The 19,289-nt window shown below is 38.0% G+C and overlaps 2 protein-coding genes across 3 annotated transcripts; both read right to left on the minus strand.

Moving 5' to 3' along the window:
* Nucleotides 1–495: 495 nt before the first annotated feature.
* On the minus strand, nucleotides 496–9,674 carry LOC109071296 (caspase-3-like). The gene is made up of 7 exons (XM_042737977.1): nucleotides 9,345–9,674; nucleotides 8,421–8,466; nucleotides 7,829–7,968; nucleotides 7,611–7,739; nucleotides 7,340–7,515; nucleotides 1,283–1,397; nucleotides 496–1,187 (listed from the first exon to the last, which is right to left on the minus strand). Exons 2-7 carry the CDS (start codon nucleotides 8,459–8,461, stop codon nucleotides 958–960), a joined length of 831 nt encoding a protein of 276 aa, XP_042593911.1. The 5' UTR covers nucleotides 8,462–8,466; nucleotides 9,345–9,674; the 3' UTR covers nucleotides 496–957.
* A 2,398-nt stretch (nucleotides 9,675–12,072) lies between these two features.
* LOC109071297 (caspase-3-like) lies at nucleotides 12,073–17,984 on the minus strand. Of its 2 annotated transcripts, XM_042737976.1 has the most exons (8): nucleotides 17,877–17,981; nucleotides 17,328–17,493; nucleotides 17,152–17,218; nucleotides 16,069–16,205; nucleotides 15,829–15,957; nucleotides 15,550–15,725; nucleotides 12,885–12,999; nucleotides 12,073–12,784 (listed from the first exon to the last, which is right to left on the minus strand). In XM_042737976.1, exons 3-8 carry the CDS (start codon nucleotides 17,211–17,213, stop codon nucleotides 12,555–12,557), a joined length of 849 nt encoding a protein of 282 aa, XP_042593910.1. In that variant the 5' UTR covers nucleotides 17,214–17,218; nucleotides 17,328–17,493; nucleotides 17,877–17,981; the 3' UTR covers nucleotides 12,073–12,554. The 2 variants fall into 2 exon arrangements, with proteins under 2 accessions (XP_042593910.1, XP_042593909.1); XM_042737975.1 differs by lacking the exon at nucleotides 17,328–17,493 and having other exon boundaries at nucleotides 17,877–17,984.
* Between the last annotated feature and the right edge of the window lie 1,305 nt (nucleotides 17,985–19,289).

The following is a 19,289-nucleotide window of genomic DNA, read 5'->3' on the forward strand; positions in this document are numbered from 1 at the left end:
CTAAAAGTTATTTTCTTGAAAGGTAAATAAATAAATAAACGTTAACTGAAATAAAATATAATATCTAGTTGTCAATGCAGCATTTCTAATTTTCATAATTTTTAACGATGTAATAAAATAAATATAAAACGGAAAAAAAAATAATAAAATAATAAAAACTATATAGACATGTTAAAAAAATGCCAATAAAGCACAACTAAATTACCAATGAAAACAGAAAACATACAAATAAATACTAATTCAAAATAAAAACTATAAACTATAATAGCATCTCAACGATCCTAAAATAACTCTTTGAGAATTTAGACACTTATGAATAGTAGTTTTAAACACTTTTCATCCTTGCTGAATGATTCATTTCTTAAAAAAAAAAAGTGTGTGCACGTCTGTGTGTGTGTGTGTGTGTATACATGAGGGGGGGGGGTAGCCCTGTATCTTTTTCTGCATTTTGTTCAACTTTACACTCTCAACGCAAATTACACAAAGTACACAAGCTTAATAGCAAACTGATTATTTATTATAATACAAATTGTGCTAGCATTTATGTTCAGAACTTCCTCTTGTCAAACAATCTTTAATGAATTGAATGCTGATGATAAACCTGAGAACTGTGAACCTCTATACTCACAGATCTCTGCACAAAAACAAAGCAAGCAAGGCACAACTGATGAGTGACAGCCTTTAATGTGCATAGAAAAATCATAAAAGATCTGTCTGTGTCAAACCCAGCACTGTAACATTCCACACACCAGGATTAAAAAGTTACAGATAATTTCAAATACCCATGATCAAATAATAGTGTATTAAAATTCAGTATTTCCCTTATAATTGCCTTTATATCCCTTCCTGTGTTGGCTGCAGTCTGCAGTGCTTTAAACGGCTACATAATAATTATTAAAATAATGATTTAAAAGTGTTTGTATCCCACTGTGACATAATCAGTCAAATAAACATGAATTATTTAGGGAAATAGACTTCTTTGGTCAGCATAGACACAATACACGGTATCTGTTTCATGCCATCAAACCCTGGAAGATTGGAGGAGGATTTAAAGTCCAGCGCCACCTTGTGGTTGACACGTGTCATGATCTGCATGAGCTCCAGCTGCTTGCCATATTTTGACAGCATCTCACACAATGAGGAGATGAACCAGGAACCAACAGCAATGTTCCTCCATGCGTAATAACCTGAGAACAGACAGAACAGAAGATAGTAAGGTTTGTATCTGCACATTTTCTTATTTGGTTCTCAAGAAAATTTCTTAGAACAGAAAATCAGATACCTGGTGCAGTGGAGTAGGCATACAAAAAATCTGCCTCAACAGGAATCCTCTGTGTTCCCTCTTCACTTACACTGTCGCACTCAACGCCAGCATCCAGATCTGAGCCTCGGCAAGCCTGCGTGTAGACACACAGGACAAACACACTCAAGCATTTGTGTAAGAAGCTATTTATGTCATATAATTTGCGTCTCTGCGTGTTAGTGAACAAAAGTCCACTGGCTACTTAAAAAAAGAGCCCTTTAATCGGAAATACAAGAAGGTTTTGTTCATTTTTAAAGGTTTATTATTGTCTTTATTGAGATAGGATAGTATGTGGAAAGTGGCTATCACAAGGCTATCGGCCAGCTAATTGTTTGTTTTTAAAAGAATAGTTCACCCAAAAATGAATATTTCCTTGAAAATTGACCATCCAAGATGTAGATAAGTTGCTCAGCAACGGATCCTCTGCAGTGAATGAGTGCTGTAAGAATCAGGGTTCAAAACGCTGATAAAAACATCACAATAATTCAAAAGTAATCCACATGGCTTTTTGTGTTGATTACTTGTGGATTATTGTGATGTTTTTATCAGCTGTTTGTCTCTCATTCTGACGGTACCCATCCACTTGCTGAGCAAGTGATGCTAAATTTCTCAAAATCTGTTCTGATGAAGAAACAAACTCATCTACATCTTGGATGGCCTGAGGGTGAAAACATTTTTAGTAAATTTTCATTTTTGGGTGAACTATTTCTTTCATTTTTGTTTTAATAATTATAAAATATGTAATCATTTTTAAAATATATTTTAATAGATAAAAAATAATATATTTTGTTTTTATTAATTGTATAACATATTGGCAAGCAGAGTGATTTTGAAAAAAAAAAAAAACTAAACAAAAGATTTTTTAATTCTCATTTTCAATTAGTTTAACGTAAAGTACTTAATTGCTCATAACTTGCCGCTTTAGAAGAAAATCTTGAAAATAATGAATGTATTCTGTCCTAAATTTAGGACTCCTACATTTTTGCTCTAAGAGTATTTCACAAAGCGTTTTAGCTCTAAAACTAGCTCCTAAATCTGTGAAAGGTCAGGAGTAGTGAAGAGGACTCCTAAGTCACTAAGACCAAGCCACAAACTGTCCCAACATGGCTGTTGTTGGCAATCTGCCTTGGAACATAAATATTTTAGAAACATGTGACAATAATGCGCTTTTAAAAAGATATCACCTTTGGTTTTGGAGGTTATTCCAACTCCAAATTTTCCTTTGATTATATCCTTGTTTTCATTTATCAGTTGTGAAAGAAGTAACAGCTGTTCTTGCGTCCGGTTTGCCTTTTTTTTTTTTTTTTTTTTTACATTTGCATGTCTTACTATCAGCCATGATTATTTTACTCTTTTAATTAAAAGGCTGTTTATATGCATATCCACTAATTGTTTTTGAGAAGCATGCATGAAAGAGGTTCGACAATTAGCTGAACATATACTTGTTTAATTAGTGACACTTAATCTGCATTTTTAAATCTTTATTTGGCAATAAACATTTTTAATTTTTAAACTTTTATTTGAATATGGCAACATAATATTGCGCTCTACAATATTTCCATGAATAAATCTTTGACAGTGAAAGAGTCTATCAGCCAATCACTGTGTGTACAGTTAGTAAGCAAGCTGACATCATCCATAGCAAAAAGGTCAACCCCGCCCCCTTACTCTTAGCTTAAGACTTCTCTCTATTCCTTCTTAAATGTTTGTCTCAGCTGCTTTGTGAATAGATTTTAAGAGAAAACTCTTAGTTAAAAACATTTACTGCTATTTAGGAAAACTCTTAGTGGTAAGAAAAAATGTTTTGTGAATAAGGGCCCAGATCTGTGGAGCACTGGCTGTTGTCAGACTCTTTGTGCAAACAAAAATCTCACAATTAATGGCAAAAATGAATGTTTGGTTACACATGTAACCCTAGTTCCTCCAGGGAACGAGACACTGCGTCGAACGCTTTGGGAAACGCCTTTGGCGAGACCAACTCTGAATATCGTGTGCAATCTTTCCAATGGAAGGGGCGTGATGTTATGGCCTGGGTGACGTAACGACCAGAAAGCTATAAAAGCACATGCCGCGCTGCTGGCTTCAGCTTCGAGTAGGGAAGCAAGCGCCGGCAGGGGTGCCGGGAGTATGGCGATGCGATGCAGCGTCTCGTTCCCTCAAGGAACTAGGGTTACATGCGTAACCTTGAGACGTTCCTCTTCATGAACTCGAGCTGCGTCAAACACTTTGGGGAACGATGTGCCCATGCTGCCAGACTTCCAAATCCCTGCCTAGTGTGTATCCGAAGAGCACAGCTAAGGCGAGAGAACAGAAGAGCCAGGAGTGGCTCGCATATCTAGATCGTAAAATCTGACGAAAGTAGACTGACATCACGTCAGTCAAGAGAGTCAAAGAAGGCCAGTCACTCACTGTCAAACAGTTTCAGAGATTGTTAGGTCTGATGGCAGCTGCGTCCAACGTCATGATCGACTCGATACGAGCAGGAGACAGACGTGCCTGCATCGTGGTCGAATCCCACACTACGCCTAAATAGATGGTTCTATGAAGTGGAGAAAGTACACTCTTCTTGGCGTTCAGTCTCAAACCCAGCTCCCCCATGTGAGCGAAAACGACATCTCGATGTCGAACCGCCATCTGCTCTGATTGATCTAAAATCAACCAATCGTCAATATAATTGAGAATGCGGATGCCCTGCATAAGCAGAGGAACCAGAGCCGCATCTACACATTTGGTAAACATGCAGGGTGAGAGTGCAAGGCCAAAGGGAAGTACTCGATCTTGGTAAGCTTCGCCCCCAAAAGTGAACCTCAGAAACTTCCTGTGTTGTGGAAGGATGGAGACATGGAAGTATGCATCTTTGAGATTTATTGTAACAAACCAGTCCTCGGATCTGATTTGAGCTACAACATGCGTGATGGTGAGCATTTTGAACTTCAGTGACATAACTGAGCGGTTCAGCTGACGTACAGTAGATCTAAGATCGGATGCAACCCCCCATCCTTCTTTGGAACTATGAAATACCGGCTGTAAAACCCGGATTCCCTGTCTTGAGGAGGGACCACCTCGATGGCCTCCTTCCTTAATAGGGTATTCACTTCTTGTTCCATAACCAGAGCCTGCCGGGGGCCGACCACAGTCGGTGTAACCCCGTTGAACTTCGGTGGTGGACGACCGAACTGAATGCAGTAGCCTTTTTCTACCATGCGCAGGAACCATTGAGATACATTTGGCAGTAGTTTCCATGCTGCTAAATAATCTACTAAGGGAATCAGTCTCTCGAGACTGACCTCTGGTGTAAGAGGCCCCCGAAGGGCCTCAGCTCCGCTACACTGGCGGGCGGAAAAAACTGAGACCACAGCATAGAACGCCCAATAGCGCGAGCGGTACCTCCAAAGCCGCGCATCCAGAAATCAGAACCTGTCACTCTCTATAATCTCGGACAGATACATCAACAAACCCCCCAACCCCTCCAAAAACTCTGCCACAGACCGCCCAATAGCGCGAGCGGTCTCTTTAGTGGCGCGGAGGGAGAGATCAGCGGTCTGTCTAAGCTCTTCGAAATCTTCGGACTTGATCCCCTCCCCCTCGTCGATATCTCTCAGCAGGTCAGCCTGAAAGGCTTGAAGGACTGCCATGGTGTGAAGGCACGCCCCAGCCTGACCTGCTGCCACATACCCTTTGCCCACCAGTGTAGAAGTTGTTTTGAGTGGCTTGGTGGGCAACGCTGGAGCCTTTAGAGACGATGCCGAGCCGGGGGACAGATAGTTCGCAAGCGTCTGTTCCACCCTGCTCTCCCAGCCCCACTACATTGCCGTAGTGCTGTGACTCGGGGCCAAAGAGGCGGGTAGAATAGGGGTGATTCCGCGATTTCGTTGTGGAGATCGGGAAAAAATGGAAGGCTCCGGCGTGGAGGTGGTTGCATCGCCCGCAGGAAGCGCTCATCTAACTTGCTTCTCTGCGGCTCAACGTGTTTCTCAGTAGGCCAGTTGATTTTTAATCTGTCTACCGCATGAGTAACCACCTCCAATAGCTCCTCATATTGTGGCGATAGGGGTGGCGAATCCCTGCTGACAGTCTCCACATCAACCAGATATTCAGAGTCAACCAGATATTCAGAGTCGGTCTCGCCAAAGGCATTCCCCAAAGCGTTCGACGCAGCTCGAGTTCCTGAAGAGGAACTGATATTTTCAACTGACACACTACACCTAAAGATAGAAATAACTGACTTAAAACCATTTTTAGCTGGTGAAAATACTAGTGTTCTGGTCATTTTGGTCACCACTGTATACAGTGGTATGAAAAAGTGTTGGCCCCCTTCCTGATTTCTTATTTTTTTTGCATGTTTGTCACACTTGAATGTTTCAGATCATGTAAACAAATGTAAATATTAGTAAAAGATAACACAAGTGAACACAACATGCAGTTTTTAAATGAAGGTCTTTATTAAGGGAAAAGAAAATTTCAAAACTACATGGCCCTGTGTGAAAAAGTGTTTTCCCCCTAAACCTAATAACTGGTTGGGCCACCCTTAGCAGCAACAACTGCAATCAAGCATTTGCGATAACTTGCAATGAATCTGTTACAACTCTGTGGAGGAATTTTGGTCCACAAATCTACACATAATTGTTGTAATTCAGCCACATTGGAGGATTTCCGAGCATGAACCGCCTTTTTAAGGTCATGCCACAGCATCTCAATAGGATTCAGCTCAGGACATTGACTAGGCCACTCCAAAGTCTTCATTTTGTTTTTCTTCAGCCATTCAGAGGTGGACTTGCTGGTGTGTTTTGGATCATTGTCCTGCTGCAGAACCCAAGTTCGCTTCAGCTTGAGGTCACAAACTGATGGCGGACATTCTCCTTCAGGATTTTTTGGTAAACAGCAGAATTCATGGTTCCATTTATCAAAGCAAGTCTTCCAGGTCCTGAAGCAGCAAAACAGCCCCAGACCATCACACTACCACCACCATATTTTACTTTTGGTATGATGTTCTTTTTCTGAAATGCAGTGTTACTTTTACGCCAGGCTTAATGGGACACACACCTTCCAAAAAGTTCAACTTTTGTCTCGTCAGTCCACAGAGTTTTTTCCCAAAAGTCTTGGGGACCATCAAAATGTTTTCTAAGAAAACTGAGACGAACCTTTATGTTCTTTTTGCTCTGCAGCGGTTTTCATCTTAGAACTCTGCCATGCAGACCATTTTTGCCCAGTCTCTTTCTTATGGTGGAGTCGTGAACACTAACCTTAACTGAGGCAAGTGAGGCCTGCAGTTCTTTGGATGTTGTTGTGGGGTCTTTTGTGACCTCTTGAATGAGTTGTCGCTGTGCTCTTGGGGTAATTTTGGTCGGCCGGACACTCCTGGGAAGGTTCTCCACTGTTCCATGTTTTTGCCATTTGTGAATAATGGCTCTCACTGTGGTTTGCTGGAGTCCCAAAGACTTAGAAATGGCTTTATAACCTTTTCCAGACTGATAGATCTCAATTTTTTGAATTTCTTTGGCTCTTGGCATGATGTCTAGATTTTGAGGATCTTTTGGTCTACTTCACTTTGTCAGGCAGTTCTTATTTAAGAGATTTCTTGATTGTGAACAGGTGTGGCAGTAATCACGCCTGGGTGTGGCTAGAGAAATTGAACTCAGGCGTGATAAACCACAGTTTTAACAGGGGGCAAACACTTCTTCACAAAGGGCCATGTAATTTTGGATTTTGTTTTCCCTTAATAATAAAAACCTTCATTTAAAAACTGCATGTTGTGTTTACTTGTGTTATCTTTGACTAATATTTAAATTAGTTTGATGATCTGAGACATTAAAGTGTGACAAACATGCAAAAAAATAAGAAATCAGGAAGGGGGCCAACACTTTTTCACACCACTGTGTGTATATATATACATATCCCATTACATATATATATATGTATGTGTATATATATATATATATATATATATATATACTTCTATTATATATATATATATATATATATATATATAACACCATTTTGAACAAGAAAAGACTTTAATATTATCAGTCAGCTCACCTGAATGAAGAAAAGTTTGGGTTTTCCCACCAGTGATCTGCAGCGGTCTCCTCTGAAGAGCGCAAACAGTTCCTTCAGCTCAATAGAGTCATCTGTGCCAAATATCCTTCCATCTTCTCCATGACTCAGCAACACACACGCAAACATGGCCGATTTACTGTGATCTTCCTTAGACACTGAGGATGGAAGAATTTATGAGTTTATGACTGATCAATTCAATTATTGTAACCAATCACTATTCAGACTCGGTCAGCGTCTCGCAAAAAAATACTTTTAGTTAAGAAATCTCTCATCTGTGAGACAGTCTGATCATTGCAAATTTTGATTTGGAAGCCCATCTTTAAGAAGGTCTGCATCACATTCTTTGCATCCTCGTCTGTCCCATTACGAACTCCCATTCCTGTTCAAAAAAAAGGATTAATCCAACAAAAAGTATGAGGACATTACTACTAACTAGTTCAACTCATCAGTGCTAGTTCCAGCTCTTACCTGTTTTTTTATGGAAATTCTTGTTGTTGATGATGACACACTGTCCCAGACTGGGATAGTTCATATTGTATTGAAAAACATCTGAATGTGGTTTGGCATCCGTCTGATCGACTCCAGCATCTGTGAGATGCGAGGAACCCCTGTGCAAACAAAGAGACTTTTATGATGCATTCATAATTAACATGGAAATGATTTACAGACACTTTAGGAAGTGGTAATGAAAAGTGGTTAGTTAGCAGTTACTTTCATTAACTTCACAATGTGACGATTTTTTCTTAAACAACCCTGGGTCGCTCTATTTTTGACTAATTTTGATTATTCACCCACAAATGAAAATTAGCTGAAAAGTTATTTCACCCTCAGGCCATCTAAGATGTACACGAGTTTCTTCATCAAAACAGATTTAAAGAAATGTAGCATAACATTACTTGCTCACCAATGGATTCACTACAAAGAAACATTAGTGAGCAATTCCAAATCTGTTCAGATGAAGAAACAAACTCATCTATTTTTCAGCAAAGTTTTAGTAACTATGCCTGTTGCTTGTAATAAAATTTCTGCAATCAATCAGTTTCATTTAAATCACACATACTCTTTGGCATTCACTTGTCTGGCATCCACAGAGTCCGACATGGTCACTAAAGAAAAACAAAAGAAACAGATCTACTGATAAATAATGCTTCACATTTTAATTCAGCAATTTTAATAAATGTTATAGACTATATGTCAGATCAACACTTTCTCTAGCAAATCCAAGTAATATAACATGAGTAAATTATTTTTTTTATTTTGTAAGTTTCTATAAGTTATTGTAAGTGCTATTTCCCTTTCACTGATTTTGTACACACTGATGTTACTACAACTATTCATAAAAATGACTTATACAATACTTCAGGATGACTACTGAATTCTTGTTAGGAAATTACCATACAATATGTGTTTTCAAACACACTTCCCATAAAGCTTGTCCTAAAACAACAGATGTAACAAGTTCATATAAAGATAACTTGTTTCCTTCTTTCTTAGTCTAGATGTTTAACATCCATAATGATCACAAATATCTGGATTTACAAAGATGTAACAGCTTGATAACTGAAGGCTGGGCCTCTCACATGTGTCAACTGCTTGAAGATTGCAGTTTTCTAGAAAGTAGGTGATTCTGTGTTTACTGGGACAAGCCCATGACGGCACATTAAAGAAGAGTTGTTATGAAGAGTTATGGTAACTTTGTATTGTGAATTTTTACAGACACCTAAATGAGACAAAACCTCATTTTTACCAGTTACTTCCCAGAAATTTCCAAAAACAACACACAGACTCTATTGATTCTCTTTAGTGGCATTTACAGTCACATCTATAATTTTTATCTAAATCCATTTGTCATTAAAACACTTAATCACATTCAGAACTAAATCATTTGTTTTTTTAAAAGCACATTTCTTTCTGACACTAAAAAAAGCAAAATAAATTGATGCAATTTGGGTGATCAGATGTTTGAATAAGGTAAATAACTTACAGTTGTGTTGTCAGGTGTTTTCCTTCTGAAAGAGAAATAACATACAAGTAGTTTTGATGATCCGGAAAGTTTTTTAAACACTCGTAGTACACCTTCAAATGAAGTTTCTCTTTAAGCAGGGAGGGAGCGGACAACGTCTAAGACAAATTTTAGATTGTAACTATTAATGAAGTAATATTTGTAACGTCCTTTCAATAGCGAAATCCTATTAATAAATATTAACTGAGATTACGTTGCGTTTTTACAATATGTTCTTATGAATATTGAGAACCAAGCATTAATCATAACCAGTTCCGTGAGACTGGCTCCACCCACGAAGTTTGGTTCTGCGCATGCGCAGCAGTCTCTAATACCAAAAGTGCATTATTATAAAAGTCATTACGAAAGTCATTATTATAACAGACTGTTAAGCTTTATCTAAACAAACTCTAAACTTACGTATTCTGCTCGAACAAAACATGCTGATTGGCTGATTCTGCGTTCACGTTTATAAAAAGGTTTTTTTTGTTTGTTTGTTTGTTTGTTTTTTTACATGAACCTTCAGAAATCTAATTTGCTAATTTGGTGTTCAAGAATGAAGGCTAATTGATGAAGAAAAAAACAGTTGTTTCTGTTCTAATAGCCCAGGATGCTTGTCTTGTTTTTTACATCCCTCATTTCTTGTCTTTAATCATTGCTCAGCTAAAATTCACAATGCAATGCTCAAATGATGCCTGGCAGACTAAATGTGCACATAAAATAATAATGCATTTTATTTGTAATGCACTTTTCTTAAACCCAAAGTGCATCAGTTAAATAAAACAAAAACAAGAAGAACAAAACAAAAGTTAATTAAAAACAAACTTAAATATATGTGTCTTTACCAGCATTTTAAAAAGTGTTCCAAAGTTGAATAGTTTCTGATGGTAGAAGGAAACGCATTCCAGCTTGAGGGCTTTTAATGAAAAAGCTCTTTCCCCCATAGTCTTACATTTTAATGAAGGCTGACAGAGTAAAAGAGAGTGTGGTGGAATATAAGAACTATAAGATCACAAAGATACGTCCTGTGCAGTCCCATATATGTTCAAATTAGAACTTCAAAATCAATCTTATAGAATTAATAGGAAGCCAGTCCAACTGGAAGCACCGGTTGTAATGTGTTCCCGGGGAGCAGTTCGAGAAAGCACACAAGCAGCAGAATTTTGAACATAGGCTACTGTAGCCTGCTCAGAGATTTAACTGGAAGTCAAGAGAACAAGTTATTACAATAATCCAACCTAGTCATAATGAAGGTGTGTATAAGCCTTTCAGAATCAGCGATATTGAGAATGCAATGTTCTTAAGATGGTAAAAAGCAGTTTTATGAATGTGTTTTAAATGTGCATCAAATGTTAAATGTGGATCAAAAATAACACCAAGATTCCCCCCCTGTGAAATGGGAAATACCATGTTGGAATCAACAACCGAACTAATCTGATCGGCCTTACTTAGTCGCCACTATACAAATCAGTATCAAATCAGTTTTGGAGCCATTCAGCTTCAGGAAGTTAAACTGTACCCAGTTCCTTGATTCTAGACACCTACTTAACATGCAAAGGACATCAGGGCTACTGGTGATGTAAATCTGAGTATCATCTGCATAGCAGTGATACCAAAGACCATATTTTCTGATACTCTGCCCAAGCCGAAGCATATATAAAAATAGCTGCCATTAAACCAGAAGCCTGGTTTTTGATGTTTCTGCTTTGTCTAATTATAGACCTATTTCTAACCTTCCATTTCTGCCTAAACTACTGGAGCGTGTTGTGACTCTGATGCATGCTGTCAGGGATTTGGATTTTTGGCCAGCTGTGTTTTTTCCTTCTTTTTGTGTGTCTGTGATAGTGTATACGGGGCATAGATATGCACTCCACTCTGTGGCTGATTGCTGAATGTGAATCACCTGCGTTGTGTTGTGTTGTGTTGTGGTTGTCTTGTGTTGGAGTTCTAATTCTGTTTTTCCAGTGTTTTAAACCTCACTCCTCCTGCATTCTGCCTGCCACACCTAATAAACAAACTAGTCTCTCAGCTCTACCAACATACAGTACTTATGGCCTGTTTAGTTTCCTGCACACCTCAGCCAACAATCTTCAGCAGCAAATGAGAGATGGATTGTGTTGCTTGACTTCTGGCAAAAAATGAATTTTATTTGCATCATTTTTAGTCTGTGTTCTGCTTTTGGGTTCAAAGCTGTGTTTGGTTACAACACATGCAGTATCTTGGTCATGTTAAAGCTCTGCTGCTTTTGACACCATGTGCCATTCTGTTCTGTTGGACAGGCTGTGTCTTTCCAGTTGTTTCCAGTCTTATTTAACCAATTGTGCCCAGTTTGTTAGCTTGGGTAATCATAAACCCAATACCGTGCCTGTTTGAAGGAGTTTCTCAGGGTTCAGTGTTGGGCCTAATTTTAATTCTGGAGAAACAATTCCACAACTCGGTGATAAATTCACAGTTGAAACCATGTGAGGACAGAATGCTGCAAGACAGTTCTTAATAACTGAACGGGGAAGTGGATCTAATATACTGGTAGTTGAAAATTAAAAGACTTGTACTTACAATAAAGTAAATTCCAACCGTTTCAAAGTTCGGAAAAGTAGTGATTAGTGAATTTTAAGGCTGAATATCAACTAATTCAACCAGGGTGATAGAGATTAAAGAACTGTTAAGAAATGTATTACACTGATCAACAGAGGAGTGAACAATGTCCTTAGCTAGTTTAAGAAGTTTATTAAAAGTCCTAGGGCCAGATTTACTAAACAGGGCAAATTAATATTAGAGCATAGAAGTCCATATGCTTGATATTACAAAATGTAATGCTATGTTCAGACAAAGATCGGGAAAACATAACATTAATTTCATATGTAACAAACATATAGTCACTTATACTCACGTCAATCCTTTTCACAGATTAAATACCAACACCAGCAGGACAAACCACAATCAATGTTTGACCCAGCTTAAAGATCATAAAAGAAATATATTTGTCAAATCCAGCACTGTAAACATATCACACACCAATATGAAAAATACAGATAATTTCAAATATTCATGATTAATTATAAATTCTCTTTATATCCCTGCCCGTTTTGACTGCAGTCTACAGTGCTTTAAATGGCTACATAGTATTGTTTTTTTATATGATTTAAAAGTGTTTGTATCCCACTGCAACATAATCAGTAAAATACACATGAATTATTTAGAGAAATAGAGTTCTTTGGTCAGCATATATGCAATACACGGTATCTGTTTCTTGCCATCAAGCCGTGAAAAAAAGGAGGAGGATGTAAATTTCCGCGCCACCTTGTAGTTGACACGTGTCATGATCTGCATGACCTCCAGTCGCTTGCCGTATTTTGACAGCATCTCACACAATGAGATGATGAACCAGGAGCCATTAGCAGAGTCCCTCCAGGCGTAATAACCTGAGGTCAGACAGCAAACAAGATGATTAAAGCAAGATAATCCGCATGTTTTCTATAATTTAGATCTCAAGAAAGTTTCTTAGAACAGAATATTCGTTACCTGGTGCAGTGGCGTAGACATACAAAAAATCTGCCTCAACAGGAATTTTCTGTGTTTCCTCTTCAGTGTCATAGTCGGACTCAACGCCAGCATCCAGACCTGAGCCTCGGCAAGCCTGCATGTAGACACACAGGACAGGCACACTCAAGCATTTGTGTGAGAGCAACTAAAACTATTAATTTAAACACGTACAATCAAAATTGGCCTTTAAAACATTCGTTATGGTTTTGGTGCAGTCTGGAAGCTATAGGCTATATGATGTATAATTTGCATCTCTGCATATTAGTAAACAAAAGGCTCTACTTCAAAATAAACCACTAAAAACTAAACAGTGGAAATTAAACAGTATGTGACTGTTTGAATGTTTTTTTTTTTCTTTCAGTAACCCTGGATCTTGTTTTTTGTGCATTTTCTGAAATTGTTCAAAACAAAGTATAATCAAATAACCTTGCAAGCTTCCAAATCCTCAATGCTCATCTTGCTGAAGCTGTCTGCTGCTTTTAACACAGTTAACCACCAGATCCTCCTGTCCACCATCATGAATATGGGCATCTCAGGAACAGAATTCCAACCAGATGATCCGAAGTAGACATTTTCTGGCTGGATGGAGGACCATCACCTTCAACCCAACCTTGCTAAGACAGAACTGATTGTGGTCTCCGCCAACCCAGCACTTCAATACAACTTCTCTATAGAGATAGGTTTGTCAACCATAACTCCTTCCAGGACAGCCAGAGACCTTGGAGTTGTGATTAATGATAAGTTAAGCTTCAAACCATATTGCTACAACAGCACAGTCCTGCAGATTTGCCTTATACAACATTAGGCATATCAGACCCTTCCTATCAGAACAGGCCACACAAATCCTTGTCCAAGCTTTTGTTCTCTCCAGACAGGACTATTGCAATGCTCTATTAGTGGGGCATCCAGCATGTACTATCAAACCTCTGCAGCTGATCCACAATGTAGCAGCTTCAATGAGCTGAAGAAAGCCCACGACACACCTCTCTTCATCAGACTGCACTGGTTGCCAATAGCTGCTCACATCAAATTCGAGGTATGATGTTTGCCTATAAGACAACCACTGGCTCTGCACCAATATACCTAAACTCACTAGCTAAGACTTATGCGCCCTCCAGAAGCTTGCATTCTGCATCGCCTTGTGGTGCCATCTCAAAGAAGCACAAAATCACTCTCACAGACGTTTTCCTGGACTATTCCCAGCTGGTGGAATGGCCTGCCTATCTCAGTTCGATCAGTTAGGTGAGTCTTTAGCAATTAAATAAAAAATGTCTAAAGATACATTTTTTTCGACAACACCTGACCAATTAATACTAGCACTATTTTCTATTCTATTTGTTTTTTCTAATTGATTTCATATTAATATTAAACCTTGCTATGTGTACTGTGCTAGACTAACTGATACTACTGATATGATAATAGTATATAAATGGTACTAAAGAGTTCTTACTAGAACCAGGATGTATGACCATATTAGCCCGGTTCTATCAACACTGCAGTGACTCCCTATTAAACATCGTATAGATTTTAAAATCTTGCTTATTACTTATAAAGCCCTGAATGGTTTAGCACCTCAGTATTTGAATGAGCTCTTGTTACATTATAGTCCTCCACGTCCGCTGCATTCTCGAAACTCTGGCAATTTGATAATACCTAGAATATCAAAGTCAACTGCGGGCGGCAGATCCTTTTCCTATTTAGCACCTAACCCCTGGAATAACCTACCTAACATTGTTCAGGAGGCAGACACACTCTTGCAGTTTAAATCTAGATTAAAGACCCATCTCTTTAACCTGGCTTACACATAACACACTAATATGCTTCTAATATCCAATCCGTTAAAGGATTTTTAGGCTGCATTAATTAGGTAAACTGGAACCGGGAACACTTCCCATAACACCCGATGTACTTGCTACATCATTAGCAGAATGCCATCCACGCTAATATTAGTCTGTTTCTCTCTTATTCCGAGCCACAAGATCCAGTCTGTATCCAGATCAGATGGTCACTGCAGTCACCCGGATCCAGTATGCATCCAGCCCAGATGGTGGATCAGCACCTAGAAAGGACCTCTACAGCCCTGAAAGACAGCGGAGACCAGGACAACTAGATGAGCCCCAGATACAGATCCCCTGTAAAGACCTAGTCTCAGACGACCACCAGGACAAGACCACAGGAACCTGTTGAGTCCTCTGCACAATCTGACTTTGCTGCAGCCTGGAACTGAACTGCTGGTTTCGTCTGGCCAGAGGAGAACTGCCCCCCCGACTGAGCCTGGTTTCTCCCAAGGTTTTTTCTCCATTCTGTCACCGATGGAGTTTTGGTTCCTTGCCGCTGTCGCCTCTGACTTGCTTAGTTGGGGACACTTCACTTTCAGCGATATCGTTGACTTGATTGCAAATGATTGCACAGATACTATTTAAACTGAACTGAGCTGCATGATGACATCACTGAATTCAATGATGAACTGCCTTTAACTGTCATTGACAATATTAATTCACTCCATACCTAAATAATAATTATCAGTAGCACTTTTGACACAATTTGTTTTGTATAAAGTGCTATATAAAAAAATAATACCATACTAAACTAAAATAACAGCTTTTTGAACAAGAAAATACTTTTATATTATCAATCAGCTCACCTGAATGAAGAAAAGCTTGGGTTTCCCCACCAGTGATCTGCAGCGGTCTCCTCTGAAGAGCGCAAACAGTTCCTTCAGCTCAATACAGCCATCTGTGCCAAATATCCTTCCATCTTCTCCATGACTCAGCAACACACACGCAAACATGGCCGATTTACTGTGATCTTCCTTAGACACTGAGGATGGAAGAATTTATGAGTTTATGACTGATCAATTCAATTATTGTAACCAATCACTATTCAGACTCAGTCAGCATATCGCCAAAAAAAAACAAAAAACCTTTAGTTAACAATTCTCTCATCTGTGATACTGTCTGATCATTGTGAATTTTGATTTTGAAGCCCAGCTTTGAGAAAGTCTCTTTCACATTCTGTTCATCTTTTTCTGTCCCATTACGAACTCTCATTTCTGTTAAAAAAAACAACAACAACAACAACAACAAAAAAACAGGATTAATCCAACAAGAACAAACATTTAAATTAACCTGTTTAACTCATCAGTGCTAGTCCCAGTTCTTACGTGTTTTTTCATGGAAAATGTTGTTGTTGATGACGACACATTGTCCCAGACTGGGATAGTTCATATCGTATTGAAAAACATCTGAATTTGGGTTGCCATCTATCTGATCAACTCCATCATCTGTGAGATATGAACCCCTGTGCAAACATAGATTTTCATGATACATTCATAATTAATGTGGAAATGATTTACATTCTCCTCAGGAAGTTGTAATTTGGGAGGGGCTAGTTTAGGCAAGTTTCTGTTTGAGTTTGCTGTGAATGGAAAAACTTAAAAAATCTGGTAATGAGTGATCCTCAGCTGTTTAGTGTATGGTCAGTTTTTCCTCTTTGACAAAGTCAGTAAGTATATGATGCCCAGTGTTTTAAAAGCGTGTTCAGAGAAACCAACCTTGATGTAGCTGTCTCTTATATATTTTAAACAGCATAGTAAAAATACTGACAATTTCCTCACCAACAAACACTCTTGTGAATGGGTGCTGTCAGAATGAGAGTCTAAAATAACTGATAAAAACATCACAATAATCCACATGTAATCCTTACAACTCACGTCCATCAACCAACATATTGTGAAGCAAAAAGCTGTGCGTATGTATGATACAATTTTAGATATTTTTCCATTTTGCTTCTGGCCAAAATATGAGTCCATAATGTATCCGCAACCTATAAAAGTCCCATGTTGTCCTCTCACATCAAAATCCACCCACACATTTGTTTAAAACTGGACTGTTTTGTAAAAGTTGCATGATCTGTACATATTTCTCTCTTGATTAAGATAAAATGAAGTAGACAATGGTTTCATGGATTAGTTTCTTACAAACACACTGCTTTTAACTACACAAGTTACTAATTGATGGACTGTAGTGGTGTGTATTACTTGTGGATTATTGTGATTTTTATCAACTGTTTTGACTCTCATTCTGACGGCACCCATTCACTGCAGAGGATCCATTGTTGAGCAAGTGATGTAATACTAAATTACTCCAAATATCTCCACACAAACTCTATATCTTGGATGACATGAAGGTGAGTAAATTTTCATTTTTGGGAGAAATAATAATTAATTTTCACCAAAATCACATACTGATTGGCATTAACTTGTCTGCTGTCCACAGTGTCTTCACCCCTGGGTCCTCTGACTGACATGGTCACTAAAGGAAAACACACACACAAAAAAGACCTTCTCATAAATAACAATTCTTCTGATACATAACGACTCACAGTTGCTTAGGAATTTAGGAATTTGTGCTATGCATTTACCCAGAAGTCCAGTATATGGTTACATTTCCCCCAGAGCTCTTCTCTTTAAAACAACAGGTGTAACAAGTTCCTCTAAATAGCCCAGATAACTTGTTAACTTCTTGGTCACATACATCTTGATTTTACAAACTAAGAGCTTGTTTACTGAAGGCCTCTCACTTTTGGTCTATTGCAGAATATATAAAAAAACAAGTCAGTTTCACTTTACTGGGGCAAGCTCATGACAGCACATTATGAAAGAAAAGAATTATGAGTTTTGTTACTCTTCTTTACTTTTATATTACATATTACACATTTATCTATTTATCTATCTTAGCCAGCAGGAAAAAAAAACAGGTTCCTTATTGATTCTCTTCAGTGGCATCTACAAACATTTACATTTAACACATTGTTATCTAAATCCATTTGTCATTAAAAACATGTAAACACATTCAGAACTAAATGAATTAATAAAAGCACATTTCTTTCTGATCAGTAAAAAAGCCAAAAAAGTCAAATATGCAATTAAGGTAATCAGTAATGTGAATAAAGTAATTAGCCCTAACTTACAGCTGTGGTGTCAGATGTTTCTTTCCGGAAGAGAAATTAAACAAGTAGTTCGGTTGATCTAGGATGTTGTTTAAATACTCATGGTACAAGTTTTAGGTCGTGAATATTCATTAAGTAATGTTTTTAATATCCTTCCAATAGAGATAGAGCGCATTTAGGCCATGCCCAAATAGGGGAGGGGTGGGGTGGGGGGCATGGGGGGGGGGGGGTCAATCCAACCAACTCTTTCCAGGAAGCTGCCAGCAAACAAGAGCATGGCTTCAACAACTCCGTCGTGTTTGAACGCATAGAATGACAAATAGTTAACTTCACTTGAAGCTTTCATAAAATTAAAAATGAAAACACCCCAAACTGTAAATGCCATCATAATGAAGATGAACTATATGTTGATATGTGAAATTCTGCAGTGGACATCAGATGGCTTAGTGTGGTGACGTAATGACGTGTGCCATTAATCGATCTACAGGAACATGAAAGGAATATTCTAAAAGCAACTCATGTAAACACCTTAATCATCATTTCAGAATAAGGTAAACAATTAGATTACTGATGTCCATGTAAACGTAGTCACTGTCAGTGTTGAATAACTTACTCTAAAAAAGTAATTAATTAGGCCTACTAGTTACTAATTACATCTTCAACAGTGTAATTAGATTACTGTACAAATTACTCTCTCCAAAAAGTACTTAATTACTTATTACTAATTACTTTCAAAATCCTATATCAACCTTGACAAGTTAATGATACTTTTAATTCTTTCAAGTAACTACATAAATTAATCTGGTCACACTTTAGATTAGGGTCCAATTCTCACTGTTAACTAACTATTAACCATGACTTTTGCCTCAACACTTTCACCTTTACACTGCAGGATTTCTCAGGGTTTGTTCTTTTGGAGCTCAACTTGTTTCTCCTAAAATTCCTTAGAAAAAATGAAGAAATTCTTCCTTAGAAGAAATGAAAATTGACCATGACAAGCAATATGGCAAATATGACAAGAATCATTTTGAAAAAATAATTCTAAAATAACACCATTTTGAACAAGAAAAGACTTGTAAGATGTAACAGCTTTATAACTGAAGGCTGGGCCTCTCACATGTGTCAACTGCTTGAAGATTGCAGTTTTCTAGAAAGCAGGTGATTCTGTGTTTACTGGGACAAGCCCATGACGCCACATTACGAAAGAAGAGTTGTTATGAAGAGTTATGGTAACTTTGTATTGTGAATTTTAGTCTTAGACTATCACAGACACCTAAATGAGACAAAACCCCACTTTTACCAGTTACTTCCCAGAAATTTCCAAAAACAACACACAGACTCCATTGATTCTCTTTAGTCCCATTTACAGTCACATCTGACATTTTTTATAATCACATTCAGAACTAAATCATTCGTTTTTTAAAAGCACATTTC

This window comes from Cyprinus carpio, chromosome B14 (assembly GCF_018340385.1).
Source record: "Cyprinus carpio isolate SPL01 chromosome B14, ASM1834038v1, whole genome shotgun sequence".
In the NCBI taxonomy this organism is placed as follows: domain Eukaryota; kingdom Metazoa; phylum Chordata; class Actinopteri; order Cypriniformes; family Cyprinidae; genus Cyprinus; species Cyprinus carpio.